This window comes from Trachemys scripta, chromosome 3 (assembly GCF_013100865.1).
Source record: "Trachemys scripta elegans isolate TJP31775 chromosome 3, CAS_Tse_1.0, whole genome shotgun sequence".
NCBI lineage: Eukaryota > Metazoa > Chordata > Testudines > Emydidae > Trachemys > Trachemys scripta.
Window position 1 is genome coordinate 80,529,152 of NC_048300.1, and position 23,192 is coordinate 80,552,343.

The 23,192-nt window shown below is 43.3% G+C and overlaps 1 protein-coding gene across 1 annotated transcript; it reads left to right on the forward strand.

The window, feature by feature from the left end:
• Positions 1-232: 232 nt before the first annotated feature.
• On the forward strand, positions 233-16,279 carry DACT2 (dishevelled binding antagonist of beta catenin 2). Its single transcript, XM_034765191.1, has 4 exons — positions 233-681; positions 6,378-6,510; positions 8,646-8,933; positions 13,268-16,279. The coding sequence occupies exons 1-4, from the start codon at positions 448-450 to the stop codon at positions 15,067-15,069; spliced, it is 2,457 nt and encodes an 818-aa protein (XP_034621082.1). The 5' UTR covers positions 233-447; the 3' UTR covers positions 15,070-16,279.
• The last annotated feature ends 6,913 nt before the right edge of the window (positions 16,280-23,192 follow it).

The following is a 23,192-nucleotide window of genomic DNA, read 5'->3' on the forward strand; positions in this document are numbered from 1 at the left end:
TCGGGGGCTGGAATTGCCCTTGTCCAAATAATCCTAGAATCACAGACTATCAGGGCTGGAAGGGACCTCAGGAGGTATCTAGTCCAGCCCCCTGCCCAGAAGGCTCATCAGTCAGTCACCCGCACCACCCAGCCCCACCAGCCGCCTCCTGGCAAGGGGAGGGGAGTTGCGGAAGGGGCGGGGGAGGAGGGAAAGGAGGACGATCCACCTCTATCCACGCAGATAGGTGGCCCCAGGGCGCAGAGCCATAGGCACAGCCCTCCCCTCTGCCTCCCGCCCCTTCCCCCTGCTCCAAAACCGCAGGAGCCGCAGTGGCTCCGCAGCACTCCCTCAGCTCCAGTGCCAGCAGCCGGGAGAGGGCGAGCAGCTCCGGCCCAGCCCCAGCGCAGCCCGCCCCCCTCGCTGCTAGCCCATTGCCATGGCCCGGGCGGGTGCCAGCCTCTAAAGATGCTGGGGGAGAGCCAGCAGCACCGCCCGGGCGGCTGGGATCGCTGCAGGGTCGGGGAGAGGCTGCAGGCGGCCCTGGCCGGCCTCCAGGAGCTCCAGGTGCTGCGGGAGAAGCAGCGGGCGCTGGTGAGCGGGGCCCTGGCCATGCAGCAGCAGCCGGCAGCCCGAGGGGACCAGGCGCGTAGCAAGGAGCACAGGCTGGAGGCCACGCTGACTGCCTTGAAGGAACAACTGGTAAGGGCTGAGGCGCCACGGTAGCGAACCGCCCAGCTGTTCGGCCAGATGTTTTCTCTAGAATACGGTGTTAATCATCGGAGACGCCGAGCGTGTGTTTTGTGTCTGGGGGCAGAGTGCAGGCTAAGCGTGTGTGTGTAACTATTTCTCTCCATCTATCATACCCACCTATAGAGGGGAGGTTAGAACTCCGATGATGAGAACAAACTGAAACACAGACTGGCTCAGTAAACAGGCTGTGTCTGTATAGGATTTAGTCCACGCAGCGGTAGAAACACGCGCTCATGCACAAGCGCACATTTGTGGATTCGCTCGCTGCTGTCTTTAACTTGTTCCATTCATAACTCTATCCTAACGTGTGATGTGAGAGAAAAATCTTTGCCACTGTGCAATGCAACAGAAAAATGATTCCCCCCACCCTTCACATCATGATGCTCCTGGGTTTTTTTAAAGTAACATTTCCTGTCTGTATCAGATGATTTGAGCAAGTTTTGTATTTGGTTACTCCACACATTTGGACATTTCAAGTTTATTATAAAAAAGTGTGAGTGGATTGTCCAGTGTGAAAATGATTATCTGGGGCAAAATGGTAGGAACGAGGGATGAGTGTTTTCCAAGACACTGGTATTTGTGCCTGAAATTAACGTCTGTTTTACCTTTTGTTGATTATAAAAATATTATAAATAATTTTTGATTTACTGTAATTTAGCCTGCTTGAAATAAGAATAGTTGCTGCAGCTATTCATTCCTGCCAAATGATTTACAGCCTATTTCTGTAGTTTGGCATTGAATCTAGTTCTTTTGCACATAAAATGTATGTTTTGGCTAAGTATGTCAAAGACACTTTGTCTACACAACATACCAACTCGTGGTATGTAATTTTGTTTGTTTTATATGTTTTATTATTTAAATAGAGTATACCTAAGTACATAAATCTACAGACGTCAACTTGTAATAGGGGAGAATTAACAAAACTGGAAATCAGCTCTAAAAGTCTTGTTTTTGGAGAGTGGGAGCTTTGTTTAGAGCAGTGATTGACCACTTGATAGATGTAGGCTCTTTTACATGTCTGAATATGCATTTGAAGGAAATCTGTGCTTAATTATTTAGAAGCACTGCACAAGCATCTTTAAGTGTCAGGTAGAAAATGTAGCTATGTCTTCTGAGGAAAATAATTTTGCGAAGACATCACTAAAACTACACGACAGGCAGTATTAATCAGCACTGACATTCTTCCTACATGCCAGTCATAATATATGGGCACTGGTACATTCAGTTTCAGAATTCATGACTACAGACACTATTATAAGTTTTTTTTTTTATTTAATAAGATTTGGTTACGGTTTTTACTGAGTGCATTTTAATCAGACTAAAGTACATGTCATGTGCCAGACAAAATGCTGAATGCTCTAACCTGAACTGTTTTTTAATAGGACAAGGAATAAAGCTGATGATTAACTTGATTTAAGTAGTATACATATCAGACTTGTCAGCACTCATCTTATTTAAAAGTAACCATTTAGAGCTGAAGATCAAACTTTTTCTAATGTATATATGTGGGGGAGTAAAGGAGGAGGAAGGATCAGGAAAACTTCTGGCTTGTATCCCTTAAATACTTTGTTCTGGAATGGATTGCCTGATCAAAAGAGGGAAATAATTGAACTTGTTTGACATCAGCCTTGCATTTAACACTTGTACATTTTTGTGGAAGGAAAAAAAATCTAAATTAGGACTGAAACTAGTTTCATAAGAAAGAATACAATCAAAGGCTAGAGGCTTTAATCTCTCTAGTACTGGCAATTACACACATCAGTAAGCTCAAAGTTAATTCAGAGCTCTCTCCCTCCCCATATTGGTGTTAGACTTGGTCATCAGTTATCAATCAGGTGTGAAAACAGAAAGGATATTCATTAAGTGTAGGCAGTTTTATCAGACAGAATCTCAGAGTGAAAATTGGCTTTAACCTTCAGGGAACCTAAGCACCACTTGTGAAAACACAGCAGCAAGCATATCTTGATTAAAGTCAAAATTGCAGCACAAGTGTACTGCCAACCACTTGATTACCTGTCGTTGATAATTTTAACTAATGGCTGCACTTTATGTTTTTAACAAAAAAGAAAAGATGATTTAAAACATTTATTGCCTGCTCAAGACCACTGGGTTAATATAAACACTTAGTGACCTCTGACCAAAGTGATCCATTGGTGTTTGACACAAGGTGTTGTGCTGTAATTACACATTTGTTTATATATTTTCCAAATAAGACATGAAAGTGGGAGATTAGTTTTATCAGGACTTGTCTGGCTATTAATTATGCTTTCAACGGGGTGAGGCAAACTAGACCATATAATTCTAGTTTTGAAATAAAAAGCAGATATAGCTGCAGAAATCATGAGAAATGTGTTGTCCTAGTTCACCCTTGGAAAAGGACTGCTTTCACCAGGAGGTGTCACTGCAGTCATGAAAAATAAGTAGAGATACTTTTTCCTGGGGGATGATGCCAAAAGGCACAAGAAAGGCTATATAGAGTTAGGTTTTTCACAGAAATTGGATTGTGCCATGTATTGAGTAAGCGACACACCACTTCTAATTAATCTATGGTGGAATCTAGATTTCCAGGTCCCAGATTGGCAAACACAACATAGGTGAAAAGTTCTTCCCCTCCCCTAAGCAGCTCTTAAGTTGGAAGACTCAGATACAAGATAGGAATGGTTAAACATGGGTTGGTCTTGCAGTGTAGGTGAAACCAAGCTTTAAACATATTCCTGAACTGCACTACAGCCTTTGGACTTTAGCAAGGTTGTAGCCTTGTTCAGGGACACAGTTGGGTGTCTTCTTCATAGCAAGAGCAAATCATGTCAGGTTTGCAATTGGATCCCTCCTCTCCATCCCCAGCAATTTGTAACAGTGGAGGTAGGATGAGACTCTCATTGCAGAGATGGTGAAGGGAAGCAACATTTAGTGGCACTACCTAGTTGCACTGACTATTAAGAAAGCTAATCTAGTTTCCTGAGATGACATTTTGGTAGGTTGGGTAGAAGGAAGAGGAAAGAAGGTACTCAAGCTTAGTAAAAATAAGTAATTCTGAGGTTCTTTAGGTATGTGAATGGGCAGAAATTCAGGGCAATATTACCCACTATTTCTCAAATGTTTCCCCAAATAATATTATTTATAAAATGAAGTCAATTGAGTGCAATTATTTTGCATCATCTAGTTCCAAATGAATTATCAGATTATGAAAATGTGGTGAAGGGTCATGTAGGTTTATGCTGAAATGTCAAGAGAAAAGACATTCCAATCTCTTGGGTCTTGACAGATTCTATACACTTCAGATTGTCATTATCTCTCTGGTTTTATATGGGAGAGAGAGGGAAACTTTAAAAAAAAAAATTTGATGTGTACCAGAAATCAGATGAAGTAATGCGTACTGTCAGAGCCTAAACTTATAACCACAGAAGTCAACAGTAAAGCCTCCATCACTTCAAAGCTGCAATACTGGGCCCTAAATGATTGGCCAAGATTTTTCAAAGGTGACTAGTGATTTTCAGTGCCAGTTTGGTGTGCCCACCTGCCTTCTGAGAATCAAGCTCCTTTAAGGGTCTCAAATTGGGCACCCAAAAACTGAGGCCATCAAGAACACTAGTTGCTTGTGAAAATGGTGTCCCAGTTAGTTGCCCATGCAAGCAGTGTACTGCAGACTTCTTCACATCTGCACGCCTCAGAGTAAATATATCTTCACATCTGCATGCCTCAAAAGCAAATAGATAGTTTCATTCTGCTTCATGAAAAATTCATTTTGTGAACTGAGAAACCTTGAGTTTAGGATTTATTGTTCAGGGTGCTGCTTGCTGCTTTTTTTAAAAAATAGTCTGAGTTATCTGAATAATTTAAGGAGCACTTGTTCTCTTGAAGCCTAGAAGAAGTTAATGAACAGTGTGGAGTCTCCCAGAAGAACATGAAAACCCCGTAGTGGGGGACAATGGGAAAGGGTTAACAAGGATGATGTAACTCATGCATATTGGTTAAAGCGAAAGCTCAAGGGTGTAATAAATAATCTCTGAATATCTGAGAGCCTTGTTGAACACTTTGTGGCCTCTCTGCCATTAATCAGAAACAGAAATCACAGACTGAGGGATTGGCTGGCAAAACATTAATCATTAAGCAATTAATTCCAGCCATCCAAACAAAACGTTGTGATTTCCTGAATGGGGGGACTCAGGGAGGCACAACATGTTTAGTTTCCTCAAAACAATTAAAAGAAACTAAAGGAGAGTTGAAAAGGTAAGTATTCATCATGAGATGGAGAAGAAGTTGTTCTTTACTATTTAGTTCTAACCTTAACATTTCTTTTGTGACAGGAAGAACAAAACCCCTCCCCCCTGTTTTGTTAGGAAGCAGTTGTTGGCTCGTGCCTAAGCTTTCTTGTACATATGGCACTAATAAAGGGCCTCACACTTCTTGTGCCTTACAAGTTTCATCCAGTTCTTTAGGATTCCAGAGCAGGTTGAAGAGATCTTTTCAGGCCCTTGAGCAACGTTACCAGCTCTTACAATTTTATTATGAGTCTCATTAAAGCTCCAGCTTCTGGCCCCTCGGAATTACATCAGAATGTCAGCATCAGTTGTTGTTGTTTGCTTAAGTTTTTAGCTCTCATGGTTGTGGAGAAAAGCCTGAAAACATGAACCCTAAAGGTTCAAAAACCAGAAGCCAAATAAAAATAACCCCAAATATATATATATATATATATATATATATATATATCATGATTTTTAAGCCAACTTCGTGGTTTTGGGATCCTGAACTCATTAGTTTTGTTTTATACTCCTATAACTATAGAGAAATGACTTCAAAGCTCGGGTCTTGTAAGCAAACCAAATATGCTTGCTGTGCCCTGTGTGATAATAAGATACATTTACTTTCTATAGTGTCCATTCATCGTGAAGGATAAAGTGTTCTTACAGACTGTACGTATCGCTTATCCTCCACTAAGGCCATGTCTATACTACCACTTTTGTTGGTATAACTTGTGTCACTCCGGGGTGTGAACAAAACAACCCCCTGAGCGACATAAGTTATACCGACTGAAGCGCAGGTGTGGACAGCACTATGTCTGTGTGAGCGCTCCCGCTGGCGGGGAGGTGGTTGTATTACGTCGACGGGAAGAGTGGCTACATGAGCAATCTTACAGTGGTGCAGCTGCATTGATACATCTGTGTTGGTGTAAGCTCATTATTGTAGACATGGCCTAAGATGCAGCAGACCCTTCTGAGGTGAAATGTAGGAGATGTTGTTACCATTCTATATCAACACAATTACACAGTGGACCCAATGCAACCCCACTGGAGTCAGTGTAAAGTTTCCCATTGACATCAGAGGAAGTTGGATCAGTTCCAGGGTGTTACAGAAAAGGAAGAGAAGAATAACTGTTTCAGTGTGAAAGTACATAGAAAATGTTTAGGGTAGGTAGGCAGAATACAGGATATTCTGAAAAGCAGAGTGTTTTATACTTATGTCAGATTTCAGAGTCATTACATTAGCCAATTACTGTAGTCCTTAGCTGAGCAAAACTTTCAGTGGTACTTTTGCTTCAGGAGTACATAATTTGGCTAATATACATGGCAAATTCACTATATAGCCCTGAGATCTTTACTAGGACTATTCTTTATTTCCCCCTTCTTTCCATGACCTGTGAATAGTCACGTTTAAGGAAACAGGATGTTGGCTTGAAAAGTCACCTGGATCAGCTGGACCAGCAAATAAGTGAACTGAAGCTGGATGTCAGGAAGTCCTCTAGCGAATACCTCGACAGTGACAGCAGACCCAGCTCAGGTAATGCACTCTTGACAATTTATTTATTATGGTTCTAGTGGAATTTGTATGAATTCATAGACTCATAGAGTTTAAAACCAGAAGGAACCATTAGGTCATCTAGTCTGACTTCCTATACAGCACACGCCATTCAATTTCACCTGATTTCCCCTGTATTGAGCCTAATAAGGTGTGTTTGGCTAAAGAATATCTTTCAGAAAGGCATCCAGTCTTGACTGGAAGACATTCAGAGACGGAGAATCTACCACTTCCCTTGGTGGTTTGTTCCAGCAGTCAATCACCCTCACTGCTAATGATTTGTATCTGATTGCTAATTTGAATTTGTCTGGTTTCAGCTTCCTGCCACTGGTTCTTGTTATGCTCTTCTCTGCTAAATTAAAGACCCATTATAGTCTAGTATTTTCTCCCTCTCAAGGTACTCATACTCTAATCAAGACACCTCTCAATCTTTTTGATGAGCTCTTTTCACTGTAAGGAATTTTCTCCAGCTCTCAAACTGTATTTGTGACTCTTTTCTGAACCCTCTCCAATTTTTCAACATCCTTTTTAAAAATGCGGCCACCAGGTCTGGATGCAGTGTTCCAGTACCAGTCACACCAATGCCATACAGAGGTAAAATCAAGCTCTCTACTCCCATCCACTTCTTTATACATCCAAGGATCCCATTGGCCCTTTTTGCCATAGCATCGCACTGGGAGCTTATGTTTAGTTGCTTGTTCACTATGACCCCTAAATTCTTTCCAGAGTCACTGCTTCTCAGAATGCAGCCCCCTCCCTCCCTTCTGCAGGTATGGAACTGCTAAATGAAATGCATTAATTAAACATAAATATCTCTTGTGTGAAATGGAAAATATTGGGATATTTTAAATGGTGCACATTAAAAATTCCTGCAATTAATATTTTTGTAGTGCTGTCTGAGAGCTGAGCAGCAAATAGGCACCTTTCCATCTTTCCTTCTCTTCAGGTACAGTTAGGATTTTGGGTCCTCTGTTTTTGGCTGCCCAATTTGAGACCCATCAAAGGTGCCTTATTTTCAGAAAGTTCACCATGCTCTGAAAATGAGACTCTTTTAAGCTGCCTCAGTTGGATAGCCAAAAACTGAGACACTCACAGTCACTAGTTGCATTTGAAAGTTTATGCTGTTATTTTCGGGGGGGAAAAAGACATAGGAATAGATTATCAAAAGGCTCATCTCTCATTTGAACTTCAAGCTGGTTCAACATGATCATGTGCTTAAAGTTAAGTGTGTGCTCGCTTGTTATGCTGGTTGAGGGCCCAAAGTGAATAGATCAAACCCAATAAACTGTGGTTGAACTGGAGTGCATCTTGTAGAAGGACATCCCATCTCAATCAAAAAACCCAGTGATCATGAATTTACCACTGTAGCAAATGGCAGAGAGGATTTATTGTTTATTCATAGGGCCCTACCAAATTCAGGGTCCATTTTGGTCAATGTCATGGTCATAGGATTTTAAAAATTGTAAATTTCATGATTTCAGCTATTTAAATCTGAAATTTCACGGTGTTATAATTGTAAGGAACCTGACCCAAAAAGGAGTGGTGGGACGGGGATGTCGCAAGGTTATTGTAGGGGGGTGTGGGTTGCGATACTGCTACCCTTACTTCTGCACTGCTGCTGGCGATGGTGTTGCCTTCAGAGCTGGGCAGCTGGAGAGCGGCGGCTGCTGGCAGGGAGCCCAGTTCTGAAGGCAGAGCCACCAGCAGCAGCAGCGCAGAAATAAGGATGGCATGGTATGTTATTGCCTTACTTCTGCGTTACTGCTGGCAAGGCACTGCCTTCAGAGCTGGGCATCCAACTAACAGCCATCGCTCTCCAGCTGCCCAGCTCTGAAGGCAGCACAGAAATATGGGTGGCAATACCGTGACCCACCCTAAAATAAGTTTGCAACCCCCCCTGCAACTCCCTTTTGGGTCAGCCCCCCCAATTTGAGAAACGCTGGTTTTCCGCCATGAAATCTGTACTATACAGGGTAAAAGCACACAAAAGACCAGATTTCACGGGGAGAGACCAGATTTCATGGTCTGTGATGCATTTTTCATGGCCAAGAATTTGGTAGGGCCCTATTTATTCACTGTAAGCCAGAAAGATTTTTGTATTTATTTGAACTCTACAGGCTTTTACGACCTGAGCGATGGTGGTTCCTGCTCACTATCCAACTCTTGCACATCTGTGTACAGTGAGTCCATATCCTCCTCCCACACCAGTCTGTTGCCGAACTGTCAGCAGCCCAAAACACGGCTCAGTGTCTTTGATTATCGGCCCAAGTCTGCAGACGAAACCACTGTGCACACCACTAAGTTCCAGCACCAAGGAGTCTATGTCAGTGATGGATATGGAATCAAGGCTAGCACGGACATTTCTGGAACTCCTGCCAGGTCCAGACCAAGGCCAGTTTCCACAGGTAATTGGTTGCAGAACTGAACGACGTGAAGGGAAGACGAACGTTGATAGTCCCACTTATTCATTTAGCATCATAGTGTGACGTATGAATAGTGCAGCTAATACAATAGTGTGCATTTGAAAACACACAAAAGCTAAAACAAACAAATAAAAATAAAATCAAACTACTTACTGCCTAATTCTCAGCTATAGCATAGTCAGGCACCTTTAACTAATAACAGACAAGGAGGATATTTGCAAGCAGATCAGTATATAAGGCCTGAGAAGTTGTTGTAACACTTGTTTGATTAGTTTTGCTTAAATTTGCCAGCATTTGAGTTTGCGAAATCAGCAAAATAGCAGCTATTTTGTGAAATATATTGCATGAGCTGAGAGAGGTGTGTGAAAATTCAACCAGGGGAAAATAGCAAAAATTTGTTAATTTATTGAGGAAGATTGCAAAAATCTGAGCAGAAGTAGCTGCCTCCTTGAGCATAGATTGGCTCAGGAAAGTGTTTCAGTTTTTGGTATCTGTTTTCCCATTCTGTTGTATAGTGAGAATGATCGCATTTACCTACCTACCTACATTGAAAAGGCTATGGACAGCGTAAACCTTGTTTACATTCAGATTTTACTATTTACAGATCAGGATAACAGACACAGAGAGGTTAATTGATCTTTCCTGGTCTCCATGTGGTCTACTGAAATAGGCAGGGGCCTGAGAGCCAGCCTTGAGTTGAAATCCTGGGTCTGATGTTGACTTACTTTGTAACCTTGATTCTTGCAAGTCTTCTGTTTACCCAGATATAACAAAGGTGAATAATAATTTACCTCCTACATAGGGGTCTTGTAAGACCTAACTAAAGAATGTTTATAAATTGCTATGTAAGAGCAAAATATTAAAGACCCTTAGAGGCAGAAATAGAATTTTAATGGTTCCAGGCCTGTCTTTGTTCCTCTATATCTGTAGTTCTCCACCCTAACAGTTTCTTTCCATGACCCCTGAGTTTTCAACAGATAATCACTATGGGTGGGGGGTGCTGCTGGGTCAGGGAATGAGTGATGTTGAGTGGGAAAGGTGGAGAAGGTAGTGATGGTGTGTTCTAGGATGCTATAGCTCATCCCTTCTCTCCAAACCACTGCCTGCTATTTGCTCTGTTTTGGGGAAGTGCAGCTTCCAGATGCTGTGAGCTGCATGAACAGTCTGGCTGTGGAGTCCAGACAGCCAACTCCACAGCATCTTGAAGAGGCAATTTCTGCAATATTGAGCGTGGGGTGCAAAGGAAGTGAGGGATAGCTACGGTGGGTCAGAATAGCGTCAACAGGAGAAGAGAGCAAACTTCTCCTTCCCTCTCCAGTGCTTGTTGTCTTTGGGCCCTATTGCCTGCAAGTTTTAGACGGGCTGAACTTTTTATTCTGCTTGCAGTGTTCTTGTAGCCGTGTTGGTCCCAGGACATTAGAGACAACATAAGTTGGTCCAGTAAAAGATATGACCTCACTACCTTGTCACTCGCTCTCTCTAGCAGGGGTGATTTTGCTGGGAGCCAATGATCAGCCTCTTGCAACTCCCTACTCAGTTCCACCGCACAGGCTGAGAATCACTGCCCTAGAGTAGGGTTTCTCAACCCATGGGTTGTGACTCAAAATTGGCATGCTAGTATGTGTCCAAGTGTTGCGGGGCTGGCTGGGCTTGGCTCCCCACTCTGGGCTTTACAACCTGGTCATATTACCATTCAGTTTTGGCCCAGCTGTCCCTCTGTCATGCCCCCCGGGGAGGCAGGAGTAGGTCTGGAGGCATTTTGGGAGGTCTTTGAGTCACAACAGACCATCAAGGTTTACAAATGGGTCCTGAGCCAAAAAAGAGTGGAGAACCACTGCTCTAGAGCATGTGGTTGGCTCCTCAAGGGGGTAGTGATGGTGACCTCCTGGAAAATGTGCTCCATTACTCCTGTTTGAATTTTTGTACAGTTTTTTTATTTTCATCCTGGTAAAGAGTGGGTCAGTAAATTTGTTGTGGGGCTGATACCATGTTTGTAATAGGACTAAATCAGCCCTGTGAAACTTTCTATTGACTCATTTTAGACAAATAGAATAGAACTGTACATGAGTCCTCACATAAAGAAATATTCCTAACATTATCTAAGCTAGAATGTGGGTTAGAATTTTAAACTCCAGTCCCTTTGCCTTTTTTTGAATGGGATGTGGGGAACAGACTAATTTGTTCTGTGCTGGATGCAGAAGACAGAGGTAGATGCCAGAACAACCCTCTTTCCTTTGTATCCAGCCACACACAACTAAAAGCCGGACAAAAAGATACCAATGTTACACCCTGTGAATGAGTTCTTCAATATAAGGAATTTCATGATGTGTGTGTAGATAGATATTTAAGACTTCATCCTGACTGTTGAAATAACAAGGGTGCAAATGTCCCGGTGCAAATGCCCCAGTGCATGAACTGCAGACAGTTCAACATTTGTAAGTCTCCCCATGTCGTCTTCTAGTAGTACAGAAAAGGTTAACATAATTTACTCAGCTTTTCTGAAGCTTATTTCTCCTGATTCTTGGGTTTGCTCTGCAGCACAAAGCAGCGAAACAGGGAATTTATCTGGCTCCCTATGGAATCCCTGTGTGCAAGGGGAATTCCTGAGTGGTGTAGAGCTGTTAGTTACTCTACAAGACCTATTTTCCCAGCCCCTAGCTCAGGATGTTCTCTGGAGAAAAGGGGACTATGGGGCTGTCAGTAGCCAGGTGTAACTTACATCAGCCCTAAAGTTACTTCAAGTTTTGATGGGGACTGAACTTGTTCCTAGAAACTCCAGTTTCAAGGGAACGTGTCTAAGAACTTGTCTATACAGAGAATTAGTGCAAGGCAAGCTGGGGTGTAAATCTACCACACTCTAGCATGCCATGCAATAAGTTGCCATGTGTAACCTGCTACCACACACTAAAAGTTGTGTAGTGCGCTTTGACCTACTGCTGAAACAGCAAGTAGGTCAAAGTGCAGTAGTGGAGCAGAAGGGTCCATACAGCCAGTTACTATGGTGTATATTCACTCCCCAGCTGGCCAGGTATTAACTCTGCATTTAGACAAGGCCTCAGACACAGTGGAGGATCTAAACCATTGTCTATTCCTCTTTTGGGGTGAAGATAATTCTTAGTCTATTCCTCCAAATGTCTTTTTAAAACACACACACCTACCTGCAAAAGAATTTTTCAATTTACCTCCCATTTAATAAAGTCTCTTAAGTGTTGCCTGCTAGAATCAAAGACTCCAAGAACAGCGAATGCAGCGGGTGACTCACTTCAGAAAGGCAACCCTCTGCAACTTTGTTTTCAAATGAAGGGAAAAGATCCAATTAAGAGGTTTCATTGGATTCCGGGGGAGAAGGAGTGAGCCTGTAAAATGCAAAATGCATCTAAATGGCTTTCCAATGTAGTTAAAGTGTTAGTGCTCACTGCAGTGTCTCACTGAGGCAAAATGTAAAGGAACACAGCAGTAGTTGCCAGCTCTGAAGGGATTAAGAGACACTTTGACTTTAGCTCCATTAAGTCCGGTTAAAGCAGTTGGTTCAGGACTGTAGATTTCAAAAGACACATGAACCAGCATGGGGAGAGCAGTTTGAATTCAAAGTTAACCATTAGAACCAATAATATTAACTGTTTACCTCCTGGGAATTTCAAGAATTTATTTCCTCAGTTGCTATAGGAAGCCTAACCCTGAGAGAGTCTCTAGCTGGTCCTGAGAGAAAGAATTAACAAATTCTGCTAGACTTTAATGGATTATTTTTTTATATGACATTTGACTTTAGACTTCCTGGTACTTGGATTCTTTTTACACCTCTCTTGGGAGATAATCTTTTTTTTTTTTTTTTTTTTTTTTTAGTGCCTTTTGAGCTGTGTAGTTTTAAAACATTTTAATGGCACAAGCATTAATTTTTCTTAAGTGACCACAGTTTAAACCTCAAGTAAGACATGGGTTCAGTCATTTGCTTTTAAAATCATTGGTCCAGATTCCGATCATTATATACGAGTGTAAACCCGTGTTACTCAGGATTTACACTGGTGTAACTGAAATGAGAATCTGCCCTTTTGCATTTACCATTCATTGTTTTTACATGGGTGTGTTTCTAAAGCACGTTTTCCTCACACTTTTATGGTCTCAACAAGAAAATAATACAAAGAAATGCAGAGTTCTTGGGGTATTAAAACTTATTTTTGTCATGATTACACTAAAATACTCATTAATGACAAAGGATATGAAATAGTCTCTGAAATATCTCCTTGAAATATAAGGTGTGGCAATAGAAGAAATTACCTGTGATATAACTCTTTGATTTATTTCCATTTGATATCCAGGTGACCTGGAAAGACGTCTGCCAGAAGACACTGGATTTCAGAAAGTGACAGACCCCAAATCCGTGCCCCCCCTTTGTCATGGAGTGGAATTCCAGTTCCAGAGTGTGGACCCAAAATACCAAAATGACTTGGTCTCCAAGAGTGGCAATGATGTGTATCCTTACCCAAGCCCTCTTCATGCTGTGGCTTTACAAAGCCCACTTTTTTCTCTGGTGGGGGTACCATTGGAAACAGACAACCACTCTTCCCCCAGTAAACCCATGCCTAGTGTTACAGGCCCTAGCTTGATTAGGACTAGGCCAGTCATTGAGGCCAGGCCAGGGGGTTATATCAACAAACTGCTGCAGCTGACAAGATGCAAAGGGAACAATCATGCAGATGCCAGTGAGAGAGTTTCAACAAAGAGCCAGCCATCCACAATGCCCCAGAGACTCATTATAACCCCCAGCACTGGTGGAGTGAAAATTAGCAGCAGCAGCAGCAGCAGCCAGCTGGAAAAACAAGGGAACTCTCTGGAAGGTAACAAAGCTGAAGGGAAACTGCAGAGGGAGATGCCTGAAGGGGAATGTGCCAAGCAGCAGGGGACTGTTCACGGTGTGAATGTAGAGCAGCCATCCAACCTGCCTGACCCAGAGTCATCAGCTGTAAATAGTTGTTACCCTGCCAAGTCAACAGCCAGAGGCTCTCCTCTGGCAGAAGCAGTGGGGAGAGGCCTGGAGCACAGTTCCTCCTGCTCACAGATATGCTACAAGGTCTCTAGTCCAGGTATCTTGAACACTAAAGCTATCCTTCCCAGAAAGCCTAACAGAAGGTGCAGCACCCTCAAGCTGGCTAATGCAGGGGGTGATGAGCCAGTGACTCAGAGTGAATTTGTTCACGCCCAGTTTGTCCCTGCAGAATCCCATCAAGTCAGAGTGAGGTTTGCCAGCTCCAAAATGAAGTCTGTGAAGGTTAAGAGAAGGAACAGTGAGAAGGTGCTAAGGCCTGGGAAGCAGACCCTTTGTGCAGAAAAGTCAAGGGGAGCCCATGGAGCTGCCAGGCTGCCTGTTGAGTGGAATTTGCCTCAAAAACAGCATGGAGGAAAGAGCCTTGTCAGGAGATCTACATATGCTGGAGAGGTTACTGGCAGGTCTTGTTCAGAGTCCAGCCTATTCCCCGTGCAACTCCGAATCCCCCCAGCACCATCCAGGCCTGAACTTTACCGGGCATCTGCTAATGCACTGTATTCTCTTGAAACGGCTTACATAGACACAGCCACCAAGAAAAAACAGCGTAAATGGCAGTCCACTGTGGAGATCTCAGCAAAGGCTCACCTTGCCAGCCTCTCTAGTGGCTTTGGCCTAGGGCCACCAAGACAGCCAGTAAGGAGAGCAGGGGTCCTGCGTACTGTAAGCATGAGGGCACGTTCGAAACATCACCGCCATGGAACATATGCCAAAAGCGACTCAGACCATTCTGAATACTCCGCTGAATGTGCTTCCCTTTTCCACTCCACCATTGCAGAGACCAGCGAAGGTGAGGTCAGTGATTACACAACCAACTGCTTTGGGGACAGTGAGTCCAGTGAAAGTGATTCAGAGGGCAGCTGCAGTAGCAGCAGCCTCACTCTTGACTATGATGATGCCGATGAAAGCGAGTTGGTCTGGCCCGAAGCTTCTGTCAGGCAGCCAGCAGCTGTCCAGGCCTCTTCCAAGCCTCTTCCCCCCATGCCCAAAATCTGTCGTATCAAAGCTTCAAAGGCACTGAAGAAGAAGATTAGGAGATTCCAACCTGCCAGTCTAAAGGTTATGACCATGGTTTAAGTGAGAGCAAGCATCTGTTTATCCCAATGAGATATCATGCTGGCTCTGGCTCATTTACAAAACAAAAGGACTTATGCTCAAAGAAAAGGACAGTTTTAAAGGAACTCTGAACAACCTCCAGATCCACATAAGGGACCTTTTCATTTGCTAATGGCCATATATTTGACCCTGTATCTAATTTCCTCTTTTGCCATGTAGTCTGTAAATATGTATTTGTGTATATAGCGTGATGCCTTTTCTTCCTATACTTCAGAGGTCACTGCAGTTAAAAACGAGGTGGCAAGCCCAAACAGCCTCGTCCATAAGATTTTCTGGGGAAGGCTTTTAGTGTCTGTTGCCCATGTGCACCCACAGAGCTTCCCCAGTTTGAGATACAAAGGCCTCCCAAGAAGGGCAGCTCTTCCCCAACTGAAGATACTGAAGCTTCCCTACACTAAGGATCTCTCCACAACCTGAGATATGAATCTTCTCCCAGTGAGACACCTATGCACTCCTCCTATTAGCCACCCATCTTTTCCTGTACCCATCTGGTAGAGAACTAGAGAGCTCTCCTTGGTTTCCTCTACATTAGGATGGACCATTCCCACACCAGCCCTGGTCACTAGGAGGCCGGGCCCCTTCTTCAATAGAAATAATTAAAGTTTGAGAAGAGGGGATGTATTTGTGAATAAGAACAAGATTTTGATTCTGTTTCTGTTTACAAAATTGAGGGTATAAATAAGGTTTTAAACCCCCTTTTATGTTATTTCATTTATTCATGTGTTTTTTTTTGAATGGGCAAAAGAATGTTACGAATGCTCCATATCCTAGTGTGCAAATTGCTGGGGCTGAGAGCACAATAACTCTGCCCCTGTGGTTGCAGACTCAATAAATGCTATTTAATATACTCCAGAAAACTGTTACTGTCTGGCTTCCTGAAAGAAAGCGATTCAGTTTTATTAGCAGCTGATCTGAAATGCAAAGGTTCTAAAGGGCCAATGCTTGCCAGCGGTACCAAAGGAAAACAAAGAAAAGGCCATGGTTTCACTATGATTTTGTGGGTCTGTTTTTCCAGACAGGGTGTTTCTCAGTCAAGAGTTGCTAGAGTTTGGTTGACCTTTATCACTAACCCTTTTGGATCTGTAGTTTAAGAATCCTTGGGCCTGTAGTCCACTATATGCTGATGGAATGAGTTAACTACTTTAAAAAAAAAAAAAAAAAAAAAAAAAAGGACTTGCACTCAAGGGTTAATGTTGATAATATATTAAAATAAATTTTAAACAAAATTGAGACATATACAGAAAACCTTCCTGGTTTTGAGTGCACTCCCATTCTATGGGCTGCAGGAGACAAGTCTTTCCAAGCAGCTACTCTGAGGTCTGCAATACCTACCAAGTGGCACCAGTGTGATTTCACTTTTTAACTAGGGAGAGTAAAAGAAACTTACATATTGACATGTGAATTTACCAGTTAAAGATGAAGCCAATTGTACTTCGCATTTAAAAATGAACATATTTAAATTGTAGGCTGACATTAAATGTTTCTGTGACTAGAACTGTGTGTTTCTATTTTAGACAAAGTGGTGTAAAAATTTAAGCAATTTTTGGTAGTCAAAGCTAGGCTTTGATGTTTACACTCCAGTAAGACAAATGGGGGAATTTCACGCTTCACACTTGGTGTTATATTGTGTCAGTGTGTCTGGCTACAGAACAAACAAGATGATTTATGGCATGATGGCTTTCTTCAGCACCAGAGGTACATTTTTCATAAAAGCTTTGATTCTGGAGAACATTGGAAAAGTTACATAAGGAACTTTAAATACATGAATTTTCTTCATGTGTGGGTTTCTGTTGCTTCTACTTGGAAGATCTTTGTCCAATCCTTTGATTTAAGCCAGTTTAGTTTCAACCTGCAAGAGCATCCTATCTTTGTACCAGATCACAATCTCATTATCACATACGTTGAAAAGTACATTGCTGCCCCCTCACATTCATACACAGAAGTAGATACTTTGAGGTATGTAGCAAAGTACTCTGTACATCTGAGTCTACAAGATAGCTCCATTAATAACACTCAAGGTGCTTTGATTTTTGAGTGAACAACTCTAAAAAATACTAGACTGACAAATATTTTGAAGTGCTTTATGTATATATTTAAGTAGTGTGAAAACTGGACAGCGTATACCATAAAGACTAAAAACATGTTATCAAATATATTCTGCAAGCACAATGCATTTTATAAAAAAATATAACTGTAACCAAGAGGCTGCCACCACAGAGTTGGGTGCATTTTGGTGCATGAAGTGCCCATTTTGGATGAAAAACAGCAAGGTTGCATGACAGTTTCCATTCTAACTCCCATTTTCACTCATTCAGAATTTTCTGAAACTCTTCCCTTTCAGGTTCATATCCTTTATGCTTGGCTGGTTCCCAAAGATGAATTTTATGGAAAATTTTTAAGTGGTTTTGAGTACTGTGTGTATATGGAAAATAGGGCCACACTACTGCAACTGAGTACATGCAAGCATAACCTTCACCCATTCCATGACTTCATTGGGTCTCTCTGTGTGGGCTTAGCCTTAACACCTGAGTTCAGTCCATAACATGATCAGGACCTATATACACACTCTTCCCTTCATAAAAATCTTACAACTTGTTCTTAAGCATCTCTCTTGCTGAAATGGCATGGAGGAGTTTGTTTTCTTAGGTTAATAACATTTTGTTTTGCTATCTGTGCCATGGCATTATTTTTGGCTAGAGATCAGTTCATGAACCTCTTGACTTTTTTTTTTTTAAGTTTGAGTGTTCAGAAAACTAGTCTAAACTGATGTATTTATTTTTCTGTAATCTAAACCCATCCCCCCTAAAAAAGAGGTTAAAGTAAAAAACAACAAAAGGCAAGGAAGAAAGAATCCTAGCCTGTGTGTTGGGAAGAAAAAAGTACCTCATCAAGTTAAGGCTGGCTCAAATGGGTGCTCTATAGACAGTAAGTATCTCCTTAGTGGAATTTGAACACCAGTAACTCTAGGATTCAAGTTCAACTTTCAAATCTACGATGGTCAAAAGTTGGACCATCCATCCCTTTTTTTGTCTAATCCTGGAATTGTCAATGCTAGGGTTTTTTTAAAGTGTAAGAAAGTCAGCATTGGAATAACTTAAGATGCCAAGGAGCCAGAAAAATGGTGTAGTAAGACCCCCAAGCAACTGAAAGTTATGACTTTTCACGCTTTCTATTGACTCCTTGGCATATACATTACACTAATGCAATATCCTTATTAACAGTGTGCATAAGTACCTTTAAGGGATTCTGTCTGATTCTCCACTGGCTTACACCTTGTGTAGTCAAATCAGAATCGCACAAGTGGTAACATTTTGCATCCACTTTGCGGTTGTGCAAAAGACTACACGGGGTAAGGCAGTGGAGAATCAAGCCTAAAAAGTCTAGGTAGTAAGAAGGGGTAGAGCAGGTCTAAGTTAAGCATCACCTTTTAATTTGTCCAGTGAGTGAGCATGCATGTAGCAGAGATTGTTTGAATGAGTGTGACAAAGAGAATGTGAGGGGGGAGATAGGAGTGTGAGAAGTAGGAGGAGAGAGAAAAGGGAGAGTTGACTGAAGACTAGAAAGCGAAAGGAGGTCTGAGCAAAGGAGAAAGTTAAGAAAATAAGACAAAAGCATAAAAAATTCATAGACTTCGAGGCCAGATGGTACCATTATCGTCATCTCGTCTGACCTGCCTATCACAGGCCATAAATTTCACCAGGTTTTCTGCAAGAACAGAAAACCCATGGAAGAGGAGAGAGCTCTGAAGCAAAAGGAGATGAGCAAGAAATAAGGAAGGACTCTAAGCAGAGGAGTTGGTTTTGGGGTTTTTTAAGAGCTGGATCTGCAGGTACAGGGTTAAAAAGTACAATGAAGGGGTTTGGGAATGAGAAAAACCAGCCAAGAGGACACCAAGGCGGGAAATCCCATCTCTCTCCTCATTCTCTTTAATATAGCTTCCCACCAATTTTATTCTGAAAGGGAAGAGGTGGATTTTTTGGTTGAGAAAAAGGAAAGGGGTGAATAGGCAATCATTGCTCCCAACTCCTCTATACGTTTCCCTGACTCCTCTCTATTTCTGTTGTATTCAGGTTCTTATACCTCAGGGCTGGGCTACACTGGAAAAGTAGATTGACCCAGCTATGTCACTCGGGGCTGTGAAAAATCCACACCCCTGAGTGATGTAGTTAAGCCAACCTAGGTTCCGGAATCGACAGTGCTAACTACTACCTCTGGAGTATGTGGATTACTATGCGGACAGAAGAACCCCTCCCATTGGCATAAGTAGCATCTACACTGAAGCTCTACAACAGCACTGCTGCAGTACTGCAGCTGCACTGTAATAGTGTTTCAAGTGTAGACAAGCCCTTACTCATTACTGCAGTGGCTGAGCACCTTCCAGAAGCGCAGTAAGCAGCGTGGCTATATGTCTGTCACATGTTGTTTATTCTCTCATCCTCTCCTGGGGGAGAAAAATGTATAGTGGACTGTCTTGTTTTGGTAGGGTTTTATATTTGGGGGGGGGGTAATATACATGTTGCTATGTGATTATGTTAGAGAAGGCAAGGTCAAACAAATGCATTTGAAGCAGAAGGTGGTAAGGTTTCTCCTGAATCCCACCTTACCCAATTCACAACAGGTAATACCCACTAGTGTATTCTCTCTTTGAAAACCTGGGCAAGCCGCAGTAGATTGAAATAGCTCAACACTTCCTCTGAAACAGAATCACAGATTCTAAGACCCCAGTCGCCCTGATTATTTAAGGCTCCATGCTGCAAGATGGTGAGCCCTCTCAGCTCCAGATGAAGTCAATGTGAATTGAGGATGCTCATTAGGATCAAGCCAATACACAATAAAAACATTTCCACTTTTGTGTTCCTCACAGAGGAAATCCAACAAATCCTCTTCCCGTATGTTTCTTCAGTAATGTAATGCTCTGAAAGAATGCAAAAAATGTCAAGAATACTTAGTGATTCACTTAAATGTCTAGCACTGAGTCTGCTGCATTTTAGGGGTGAGAAATGTGTCACTTCTACAGTGATTTTAATTAGCAAATGTGTAGTTCAAATGCCTGTGGTAGAAATAACTTTGTGTAGCTCTCCTGGTGCAACAGCTAACATCTATTGTTGTTACCAGACACCTCCACTGAATCAGGATCATCCATCAGTGAAATGTATGGAGCAGTTCAAGAGCTGCCTTTGTCAAAGACAGAAATTTACACTTAAGGATGGGAGCAAATTGCCCATAGCCATCAAAAAGGAAGGAGAATTAAAGGAGCTTTAGGAGGAATTTACAGTACAGAACAGAATGATGAATGTAATGACTTCATTAATTCATTTATTGCTTTAATAATGTTGGCATTAGATAATTACAGACGCTCTTGGCCTTGACACAAATTATTTTTCCTTTAGATTGAGTGTGTTTATGTATGCTTCAAACATAATGCTGAAAGTTTTCAAGTTCACACCAGGACTAGAGCTCATTCCCAATGTCTATGCTGTGGGACAGAACCAGGAAATATCTATCCTATTGTAAATGCCATCCTTCAGATAAAACCTTAGTCTGAGGTTGCTTCTGGTCCACTAAGGTGCCTATTCAAGTGGAAGGTAATAGATCCCTTGGTACTCTTTGAAAACAAGAGAGGTTAACTTGTGTGTGGGCCAACTTCCTTTCAATAAGTGTTGGTTTCTGGATTCTGTTGGCTTTCACTGGCATAACCCTGGGTACAGAATCCCCAGTGGTGCGAAGTCTGCCTAGGGAAGGCTTGCAGAGAAACAAGGTGCCCACAATCTCTGCCTCTGTCAGGGGACCTGGATCCAGCCAGCCACTTCCCATAAGAAGACAGCACAAATCAAGGACGTTGGGGTGGCTAGGGACTGCACTGATTCAACACATCCTCCAGGCAACCTTCATTGTCAGGGCTCCTATAAAGGGAACGACAGTGCAAAAACCATAGGCACTACCTCAGGAAGATTCCTCCCAAGGCACAGTGAGCCCTCTGGCACAGAGAGTGCAATTTGAATCCTGGGTTCCACCCAGGATGAATCCAGTCCTCTGCATATCATACCCTACCAATAAAATTGCTTTGAGACGTGCAGCTTGTGTACAGTGCCAGATTAACCTTTTGTGGGCCCGGCGCCAAACATATTTGTGGGCCCCCATGGAGGCAATGGAGCATGGCGTGGGGAGGTCAGTCCCCGGAGTGAGGGGCCAGCCAGAGGCAATGGGGCATGGCATGGCAGGGGCGGCCCTGCTCCGCCCAATGCAAGGGCACTATTTACAAATTGGCAGTTGCCAGACACAGAGTGACCTGCCTGGCCCTGTGCTGCCAGCATGCCCCTTCTCCTCGGGGATGGGTCTATGCGACACCACACAGCCCCCAGTGCCCCACGATTCCCTGTGGCCAGCACCCCACCAGACCCACCCACAAATGCACAGTGCCCTGCACAATACCACCCCTGCCCACAGCCCCACCACAACTGCCTAGCATCCCCCCACAGAACCCCCACTCCCTAGTGGCCCAACACACACACATCCTCCCCACCCCTTCACAGCCCAGCATCCACACGCACACACACATACTCCCCACAGACCCACTCCCCCAAGCCCTGCCTCCCAGCTGCACTCACCGGCTCTGCTGGGAGGCAACTGTCTGCTGGGCTGAGCCGGCAGCGCTGCCAGGGCTGGTCCCAGGGCTGGGAATTGCTCTGGCCCCTAGGGAGTGGTGCTATCAGCCAGGCCAGGACCTGCCCCGGCCGGGATCCCTCAGGACACACTTGCCTGGAGGGGCCCAGCCAAGCCCGCCACATTGTTCCCCCCACACACACACACCTGGCTGAGACTGGCCAGGCTTTTGTACCAGTCCCAGGCAGCTCAGCTCTGGGGAGACAGGTGGGGCTCCACAGGTGGTGGGAAGCAGAGATTGTCCAGAGCCAGAGGTGCACTGGGGTCTGGCCAGGGGGCTGAGAGGAGCAGGGGGGTGGGACCAGGGGGCGGAGAGGAGCCCTTGGCCAGCAGGCGGGCAGACCAAAACGAGCAGTGGAGGCAGGGGGAGTCAGCGGGGTCTTGGGGCGCAGTGCAAACAGAGCAGGCCATGGCCTCTTCTGGGCATGGGCCCAGCTCCATGGAGCCACTGGAGCCATTGTAAACCTGGCACTGCTTCTGTATGTACATTGAACTATAAAGCCATCTTGAAAAAAACCTTAAAAATTCTGCATTTCTGAAATTTGCCATGGAGCAGTATACAATTGCCTAGCTCTATACATCCAGCCATTATCCTTTACAACTCAGCATTTACCCACAGACACTAAATAGTGGGATCTGGGATACCACGGTTATTTCCTATTCTGTGTACAGGGAGCTGTTGTGGCACTTCAGGTATAAGTGTATAGAGGTCTGAGTAAATGCTCATGTAATGCCAACAGACCCCAGTCATCAGCGGGCAGGATTGAATCTGGGACCTTGGGAGCTTAGTTCATGTCTTTGCTATTAAAATTAAGAATTAGAAAAGTTAGTTCTCTATTCCTCATTGGGAAGGTCACCTGATTTGACCCTAAGTCACTTCACTTGGCCACACAGAGGCAGTAGCAGAGACAATTGGCTCCTAGCTAAGGCTGTCGAGCAGACTCATTTAACCCTCTCTCTCAGTGGTCTTGGTGCCACTAGATGGGACAGACCACCACACGCAGATGGTGTGTGGGTTACACTCAGTTCGTTGTTTTTGTATTGATATTTTTCAAACTTAAAATCATTGTTATTTTTCCAATTTCACTGTTGTGCTGATGATTTCTAGAGTAAGAGCTGCTCCAAGAGCAGAAGTCTAGCCTCATTAATTCTGTTAAGTCCATATGTTATTAGAACAGACTGTTGTTGACTAAGATTGATTTTTTAAAAAAGGATCCAGCATTTTCCCCTTCTCTGTCAGTTGGTAGGTAGATCAGCATTTGTAAATAAAGACACAGTAGTTCAAATCCATCTTTGGTGTAACTTCACTGAAGTCAGTCCAGGGATGAATTTAGCCTATTGCGTGCAAGTCTTAAGATGCCAGTGAGTGGGGATGATTGGAATAACAGATGGAAAATGAGAAGAAGGATTTCAGAACATTC